This window comes from Scardinius erythrophthalmus, assembly GCF_964197995.2.
Source record: "Scardinius erythrophthalmus genome assembly, chromosome: 23".
In the NCBI taxonomy this organism is placed as follows: Eukaryota; Metazoa; Chordata; class Actinopteri; order Cypriniformes; family Leuciscidae; genus Scardinius; species Scardinius erythrophthalmus.
Window position 1 is genome coordinate 21,171,094 of NC_138243.1, and position 10,000 is coordinate 21,181,093.

The window sequence follows — 10,000 nt, forward strand, 5'->3', positions numbered from 1 at the left end:
TTTATCCATGATGAATTGATTAGATCATAAAAAAATTAGAATAAAGCCAGATTGAATGCGAGTTTGCTAAAACAATAGTTCGAGTTTGGTTAACATGATCAAATAGCCAGGAAAATTGTTCCAGAGGAAAGCTCATTTAAAACATTTTGAAGAAAAGTAAAAAGGTTTTTTTATGTTGACTTAAAACAAAGTTTAATACAGAAAAAGACCATTATAGTGCCATTAAACTTTAGTTGTCTTCTGCAATTTACTCTTTTTCTCAATTCAGTTGCTGTAAAACTAATCAGAAGCGTTAAATTCCTTCAAACTAAAAGAATTTCCAGAGTGCACAGGCATGTAGACCAAACACGCCATAAAGTACGATCGAAAGGAAGCGAGAAAGAGAGAAAAAGAGAGGAAGAGAGAAGGGGTGGGAGGGGCGAGCGCTCTCATCCCCTCCTCCAACTTGGGTTCTATTTGAAATGGACGGCTAATTATGCTGGTGGCGTCAGAGTTCTGGCTTCCCTGTGTGGGGCGGGAGGGGAGCGGCCCCCCTGTGAAACCCCAGCCCTCAGACACAGCGAAAGGGGGCAGTCAGTGAGGTAATGACCGTGTGTATGAGCGTCTGAGAGAGGGTGACGGAGAGAGAAAGAGAGAAAGAGTGTGCTGGCACATGGCCTCCCCCCCTGATTCCCATGGCCACTGAATTCTTCCTGCCATCTTTATCTCCAGCAACCGAGTGCAGACCGATCAGCAAATGAAAGAGGGGTCAACACGCACACAACAGCCTATAAAAAGCACTCCCTTAAACACTTTTATTAACTATTTGGCCACTTCATATTACATAGGCTAGTCCAGTAAAAAAAACATCTATGTAAGCACGTATACATCTATAAATATATTTAAGCGCACCCAGTTTCATTTTATACACAAGTTATACATTGGGGGCAGGTGAACTGCCTTAGGAACAGTTCGATTCCCTCTTTAGACCGAATAAAAATACATCATCATCAAGTTTATCACACAACAGACAGAGTTCCCTTTAAAGGAGCTATACTCAGGCCACCATCGCTAGCATGCGATGATCATATGAGATGGTAGACAACTAGCCTACACAGAGATAACAAACTCTTCTTATTTTAGATTGCAGCACCTAATAGAGTAGGTAATTCAAATACTGTAGGATTATCAGCGTCTGGGCTGATCTGGTACTAGAACAAAGGTGCTCAAGTACCGGATCTGAAATCACTAACCTACTCTTTTCAGTGCAAACTACGTTTTTTTAATAACCAAACCAAGGCAACAGACTGAATCTCCTGTCACAACACAGCAAAGGAAATCGTAATGTGAAATCACCATACAGACAACTTAATACTGTGCATGTAATAATCCTCAGGTCTTTACGAATATGAAAAGGCTATTAATGTACACAAATCACACTTTTTTTTTTTCATTTTTGTACAATTCAGTCCAATTTAACCCAAGTGATATATGTTTTTTGGGTCCCACATTATATTAAGGCCCTGTCCCAAACACTTGCGGTCTTGTGGAATTACAATGGCCGCTGTGTGAGGTGTCCGTTAAGTCCACAAGAAATGTCTACTAAAGTATGGACGTTTGCAAGAGCTCAGGGTTCCATTTAGGACAGGGCTTAAGTGTCTTTAACTACTATGTACTAGGGCTGAGAAATGATTAATCGCGATTAATCGCATCCAAAATAAAAGTTTGTGTTCACATAATATATGTGTGTGTACTGTGCATAATTATTTTGTATATATAAATACACACACATGCAAGTAAATATTTAAGAAAAATTTGTTATTTATATATAAAATATTTATATTTATTTATAATACAAATTATATATAATATATATACAGTATATTTAAGCAAATATTTCTTAAATATATACATGCATGTGTGTGTATTTATGTATATACAAAATAATTATGGACAGTACACACCCATTTATTATGTGAACACAAACTTTTATTTTGGATGCGATTAATCGCGATTAATCATTTCCCAGCCCTACTATGTACTAACAATTAAATTAATCAGTTGATACAATGCACTTATTATGTAAACATGTTTTTACATTGCACTTACACTTGAAAAATACCTGGGTAATACTTTATTTTACAGTGTCCTCGTTACATGTAACATGTACTTACTTTATTAAAAACAGTAAATGATGCATAATTACATGTAACTAGCCACAAACCAAACCCTAAACCTAACCCTAACCCTTAAGTAAGTATGTAGATACTTATAACTCAGTACTTAAATGTTTTATTACACTGTAACACGAACACCTTAAAATAAAGTGTAACTAACCAACACTAAATTTACAGCAGTAATTAATATCTGTAATAAAACCCAGTTGTCAATACTACATTGTATGTTCATGCAAAACAGGACTGTAAATAAAGTGCTACCATTACTTCTATAATTACACTGTTACACCAACCCTTAAACCTAACCATACCACCAAACCTGTCCTTAACCTTACCCGTGTGTCCCACCTCAAGAGCAGCAAGTGCTTTTGCAATACAACATGTATGAATAAAAAATATTGAATATATTTTTTTAAAAGTACACTGTTGTATCTAAAAAAAAAATTATGCAAGTACCTAATAGTACCCAAGTACCTAATATAAAGTAACTTTTTTCTCAAGTGCATATCAAGACACTCAAAGAGCCTTGTAGAATTTATTATGCGTCTAAATTGTGAAATTAGACAAATACAAGAGTCAATTGAAGTGCTTTACTTTGAGGCTAAATTTGGAGAGGCCACATGCAAATATGTGTGTTGTTTTGGGGCCTCATATAGTTGGCTTGGTTTTGAAGTGGTCAGGATCTGAGTCTGTGTGAATGTGTGGGGTGGGCTCCACAGAGACGCTGTTGTTCTATTCATCTTTCATGTCAGCATTAAAACCATGCCTAAAAGTAGTTTATCCGCATTTTCGCAGACACGTGGCGACATTCCTGCTTACTTTTTCGGGACTTTCCCGTGTCTTTCGAATCCAGTCAGGTGTCAGTCAGACAGTTATTACCAAAACCTCAAGTCAAAATACCGGTGCTCAATTCAATAAGTGTTGTTTGTGGGGGGGAGCTCTGTATTATTTTATATAAAAATACTCCAATTGCAAGTGATGAATCTCCTCAAAAATATTCAGTAACACTTTAATTTAGGGTCCAATTCTCACTACTAACTAACTACTAAAGGGGTCCTATTATGCTTTTCCACTTTTTCCACTTTAGTTAGTGTGTAAGGTTGCTGTTTGAGAATAAAAAAGATCTGCAAGGTTACAAAGCTCAAAGTTTTATTGAACAGAATCCCCTTTTCAAGAACTACAACGAACGGCTCGTTTGGACTACAACGCATTTAAATAATCCCCGCCCAGGAAATACGCAAAAAATGGGACAAGGCCTGGTTGAGCTGTATTAGAGAAGACAGTGTTGTCGCCATGTCAAAAAGACTATTTTTTCCAAAACATTTACAAAACTCTTTTTTTTTTTTACATTCCTAATGCTGACGAACTTAAAAACTTATTTTAACCACTGTTCCTGAACATTATAACCCCAATGTTTATCTGTGCGCTGCACATTTTATGGAGAACAGCTTGTTTTCTGTAGCTTTTGTAAACTCCCGCTTTTGTAAGACGGTTCACCGCTCCTTAGGAAAATTAACTTTGGTTTTGTGATTGATTACTGTTTGCATTACCATAGTTTTCCGTCAAAAATCACGATTAAATGGTGGATAACATCATATCTATAATGTATTAAAAATATATATATTTTTACAAAAAACATACCACTCTGAAACGTCCTGTGAAATCTGTGCTAACAAAGTCTGTGCATGAAATCCATTCTGCACAATCCTCTTGTTTGTTAACATTGTCAGGGTCTGAATCGGGCTTGAATTTGGAATTTATATCATCCTCAATATTTACACTAGAGAAGAACTCACAGTTATGGAGGGGCGGGACATTTCCCAAACACGCGCTAAGTGGTACCAATCACAACACACTGGGCCAGCTAACCAATCACAGCACATTTCATATTTCGGAAGGAGGGGCTTCATAGTACACCCCAAAAATAAAATCAAGACTTTGTAAAAAGGGCATAATAGGAACCCTTTAACTACAATTTTTGCCTCAAACTCCTAATTACTGCTTATTAATAGTTAGTAAGGACGGTAGTTGTTAAGTTTAGGTACTGGTGTAGGATTATGGGATGTAGAATATGGTCATGCAGAATAAAGCATTAATAAGTACTAATAAAGTCAATATCCTAGTAATATGCATGCTAATAAGCAACTAATTAATAGTGAGAATTGGACCCTAAACAAAAGAGTTACCAAATATTAAAATGCAAATAACATGCATCATTCATGTATGTCTCCTAATAATGAGTGTTTACCAAGATTTATTGAGTAATCAGTTAATTATTTAAATATTGCCATAAGAAAAGCTGATGATAGCACAACTAATGTCAAACATCCAAGCCTGCTTAAACTCTTCACAGGAATATTGTAGAAGATCTCTAAGACACAGCCGTGCCAATCATACAGTAACCACATAGGAACCAAAAATGCAAAAGATTACACTCGTATGGTGTTTAGGTACACAGTGTACCACAGCCGGCCCATGTGCCCCTCATTAAAGATATCAAACACATTTTAAAGTCATCACAGGGCCCCAACGCAGGTCCAGACAAGAGAGTCTGCTCACATCTTGATGGTGGCAGTACTGCCTGCGTCAATCGCTAATCTCTCTGCGTTGACGCACGAAAACTCGGGACCACACACTAAGGGAGGTACACTTACACCTCACCTGCATCCACAGTCCTCAGAACCACGTGGTGACAGGAGGCAGCAGGTGACACCGACAAACAAAAAGTTCTGGATATATGAGACAAAAAGGTCTGCTTGGAGTCATACGTTTGGGGAAATTATAATTCAGACGACTTTCTTCCATTGTCTGGTGTGGTTTTTGCAGGGTAATCCGAGACATCTGATTCACATAGAGGCATTAATTAAGCTTAAATCAGTCGAGTTAATCAGAAAAGAAGAAAACAAAACAAGAAAGAGATAAATAAAGTCATTTAAAACATAATGAAAAATAAGATTTAGAGGTCTGAATAAAAACACAAAAGTAGCAAAAAACAAAACAAGATAGCATCCATGACATCATCAATGCCTGAACTCGCTGATGCCAGTTCTTATCAGCCTGGGAGACAGATAAAGAGAGAGAGAGAGAGAGAGAGAGAGAGAGAGAGAGAGAGAGAGAGAGAGAGAGAGAGAGAGAGAGAGAGAGAGAGAGAGAGAGAGAGAGAGAGAGAGAGAGAGAGAGAGAGAGAGAGGGAGGGAGGGGAGGAAGAAGGGAGGGAGAGCACTGAAAATTTAGCGTCACCACATCAGAATATGCCTAGCTGTGTGTGTGGTCCCTTTATGTTCAAGAATATATGTCTGGAACCTAATTAAATAAATGATTTTCCTAGAACACAACAACATAATCAAACAGCAAAACATCTGACATGCAACGAGTCTGGCAATGTTTGACAATTACAGATTAATGTTACACAAAAGCTGAATAGCATCCCAGAACATAGTGCATGCACATTGCACATATAAAGTATTATACATTCTGCTTGAATTTAGTAGGCTATTTTTGACCAAAAAAACACACGATTTTTTGTTCAAAATAAGCACATTCTTAAACACTTATAACGCAGAAAATCTAGTCTACCCAAAGAGGTGGTTTACTTGTTACTATCGAGTTATATCGATTTTTACATGATACGTTATCGATTTTTAAATGACTCGTGATGCTTGTGAAGATGTATAAATGGTTACTGGTAAAAGGAATTATAAAGTTCGATCGAAAAATAGGTCAGCGATTTCTTCAAGCTAAGCTTTGCGACCTCAGTTCATAAATACATAAACTCTTAATCAATAATTGATATAATCTTGGGTCTATTGTTTATGCTTAACCAAACGCGACAAATGCAATTCATACTCCAACAGCACGAACATTACAAATAACGAAAGAGTTCTGACTTTGACAACTAATCGATTTTTTTTATTTTATTTTTAAACAATAACAACATTATACCAAAACAAATGCAGAGCAAACAGACTCGTTACGTTCCACAAGCGTTAAAACGCTCGTTTGATCCATATTTATGTAGAACGACAGAACACAAGTTATATGTGAAGGGGAAAAAAAGACATTGCATTAATTTGTTTTGAAGAACTATTTAGTCGGACTTTGTAACTGAATAACGAAACAAACCTTATTTTCTAGTGTCCCACATCTATATTTCACAAAATCCTTCATCCGTTCGTGTTTGTTTATTGTTTTGTGTTTAATTGTTCCTGTCTGGCGCAGGTTTAGCAGCCAATTCCGTCTTCGATTTAAACTCAACTACTGAAGCTGAACTTTCAGTTTGCTAACTTCATAAACTTCCAGAGTCACACAAAAAGTGCTAGAAAACAATAAACGAGGTGAAATCTAAAAAGGAAGGCAGACTAACACCTCTCTCGTTACTAAGCAATAACGTCTCGGTCCAGCACAGCGCCACCCGTGTAGCGCGACACACTTCTAAACACAAAATTATTTCAACAAACATACTATCTAAATCTCTTCAGCACAAACTATTCCCAAAACATCCCGGAGATGGAAAGGAGCAGGAAAGAATCGGGAAACCTTAGGGCTCCCATTGCCAAAGTGGCCGCATCCACCTTGACCGTGATGGTTGATCGATGGGAATTGAACAAAGAGGATCAATTTCCGATCAGCGCGAGAGCCGCTTTAATCAATGGGCACCGAACCCGGCGAAAGAGCCGACGCGAGAGCGACGCGCCAGCCTCTCAGCGCGACGCTCCCCGGGACCGGCTTACCGGCACACACAGCGAATACAAAGCGAAAGAGAGCTGACCTGGAGCTGCTGCAAATCAAAGCGTTTCCAATATTGAAACATCGATCCCGCATTGGCCGCCATCTTGAGACATATTGAGACGGAATGAAAGGCTGATAGAGAGAGCGCGAGAGGGGCTGGAGTTCAGCGCGAGAGAGAGAGAGAGGCGGGGGAGCGCGCGCAAAACACGGAGCGGAGCAGATCGAACGACGCGGGCGCGCGCGGAATGGAGTTATCGAACGAATGCCAACCTGCGATATTGAATAGGGCTACTGAAAACAATTATTGAGACCGTCCTAAATAAAAGGCAGAAAACGCGGGATGGAGTTTCCGTGTTCAATCGAGCCCCCCGTGGCGCAGGAGCGGGAGGGGGATGCAGGATACGTTTTATCCGTTATAAGAAGAGAGTTTATACGGTTATTGATTTTTTTTATCACTATAGATAGATATTGCGAGACACTGATCAGACCTGACGCGAGGAGAGCAACGCGAACGGAACGCGTCGCTTATGTGTTTTTATGCTTCTCATGATAGTCAAATCATGAATCTACTGGCCTGTTTTTTTAGTATTCGCACACCTGATATATTGATTTTTGATTTAGTTTTTATCTTTAATCCCACTGAAAATATATCTGATGTTCTTTTGTGTACGCAGTTGTCTTATAATGTGTTTGCTGATTGTTGTCTAAATGTCCACTTACCCTCTGTTTTGTAGCCTACTCTAAAACCAATACATCTATTATATTGATTTTATGGGCAATCTTGCGTGAAGAATGTGGAAACGGCGATCGATAGCTTAAATAAAGAGAAACACAACCTAGCTCTTCTCCATATACATACTGCATAAATCAATATTAAATGGTAATGGACGGTGTTTAAGATGGAGGCATTAGATGGTTTGATGTTATATCATGAACCCTTGTCCGGTCGATTCCTGATGAATTGTAAATACTGCTTTTGAACTTGAACTTGGAGAGTAGCGCCCTCTATTGTGTGCATATAGTAGCGTCTCAACTCATTGTTCATGGGACATGGTGATGATGATCCAAACTAATCGTATTAATTGTTACAATTAGTGATGATAACCAATCGGTATTTAGCTGGGTTAATTCCTGGAAACTGATTACGCTGATTAGATAAATACATTATTTATTAAGTAAAATTGTATTATTATTATTATTATTCAATTAGGCCTACTGGTGACGAACAATCAAATTTAGCCAACGATTCTTGGAAAGTAAGTTTTTTAAATAATAGCCTAGTAATAATTACTGTTGTTGTTATTTTTATTATTATTATATTACACAATACACAGACAGAAACGCACACACACATACAAATGTATATATATATTAAGTAAAATATTCTATTACATATATATGAAGAGTTCAGATGCAAAAGCCTCTAAGTGCCATCTGAAATTTTCTCCTAGAATGATCATTTTTATCAAGCTCGTATATTTAAGTTCAATAATTTCACTTAAATGGCAATGCAAATTACCTATTATTTGTCAATTAAGTGAAATTACTGAACTTAAATATACAAGCTTTATAAAAATGATCATTCTAGGAGAAAATTTTAGATGGCACTTAGAGGCTTTTGCATCTGAACTCTTCATATATATATATATATATATATATATATATATATATATATATATATATATATATATATATATATATATATATATATATATATATATATATACTGTATATATACTGTATATATAGGCCTATATATAATTATTATTTTTAATATATGTATATGTGCACAGTTCATATTGTGTGATCGTTTGCTCTTTTACTGCAAAAAGGTACTTAATACAGTCAAAAAATTATCAAAATAATGCAGAGAAACATTTTTTGTTGCAATAATGTTGCTAATTTCTTCCTACTTTAATGATCTTTTTATTTTGTAGATTAGATTCCACTTTATTGTTCTTGTGCAGAGTACAAGTTCAGAACCTATAAAATACAGTTCGTACCAACTGTGTAATTAGTAAAACAGCAAGAGTGAGATAGTGATCATTATAGTACAACATATATTTTTTACAGTAGCCTACCATGCAAAAGAAAACGAGTATATATGTAAAACCAAAAATAAACCAGGAGCTATGGAGGAAAGTCAAGTGCCACGGTTTAAACCTTAAGTGAACAATGAGCAATTAACCTTCATTTATACAGCCGGTTTCCAGAGTTACGTTCCCATTAGTTCCGTTCTTCTGTAGAGCAGGCCTGCTCCTCGCCCTCACCACCGCACACAGAGAGGGGGGAGTTTCACATCAGACCCTGCAGGGCGGAGTGAGAATTGGAAGCTCGTAGAGTCCCGTGGCTCCTCATAAGTGCTCCTCCCCTCGGTTCCCTTCACTGAGACACCAGGGGAGCCGCGCAGGAGAGCCAGTCCCACTGGCGGTTTGTTTTTTCAGGCCCACTGGAGCCTCTGAGCACCCAGCCCCCCCTCTCTCCGCCCAGGCGTGCGCACACCTCATGGGAGCACAATTAAGAGCTGTCTCTCCTGCCTGCCGAGCTGTGGAGGACTCCCTCCTCTACCCTTCCCCTTTTTTAATCAAATAAGCCTCCTCTTGAGGCTAGTCCTCGTTTAAAAAGTCGGCATGCAGGATTAGATTTTAATTATGGAGATGCAAAGACATGGCAAGCGAACATAATGAAGAGACAAGCAGAGATGTGAGGAGGGCATTGTTCTGGCGATGTGTCTGACTTATCTCATGCACACCTGTATGTGATGATCAATGGACAGGTGTCTGAAATCTAGTCATAAACATAAATTCATCTTTACTGTAAATTATACGTACTATAGGACAACATTTAAAATATAAATTGCTTGTATATTATAATTTCTGTGTATATACGTCCATGAAGATCTAACTGCACAGGTGATAGGCTTTGTGGTGGGGGAATATCATCTTTAGAAGCTTACACTGTACTTCATAAAATTGGGTAAACTGCTCCATCTGCAGGCAAACAAACTACCAATATAATTTAAATATAAACAATGCTAAACAAAATGTATAAACAAAAATTAAATGAATGCAATTCCATTAGCATTCATTTTTACACTTTTATAAAACTAGTGTGTG

General features: G+C 37.6%; 1 protein-coding gene across 7 annotated transcripts in view; it reads right to left on the reverse strand.

Moving 5' to 3' along the window:
• Nucleotides 1–7,125, reverse strand: part of cux1a (cut-like homeobox 1a) — a 126,333-nt gene extending 119,208 nt beyond the window's left edge. For 3 of the 7 annotated variants that reach the window (XM_081353540.1, XM_081353541.1, XM_081353537.1), the window contains exon 1: nt 6,925–7,125. In XM_081353540.1, the coding sequence (XP_081209666.1) occupies nt 6,925–6,987 (63 nt within the window). In that variant the 5' untranslated portion in view covers nt 6,988–7,125. Of the gene's footprint in view, nt 1–6,278; nt 6,574–6,924 lie in introns of those variants that run through there. The other 4 variants (XM_081353542.1, XM_081353543.1, XM_081353539.1 and 1 more) reach the window with 2 other exon arrangements.
• Between the last annotated feature and the right edge of the window lie 2,875 nt (nt 7,126–10,000).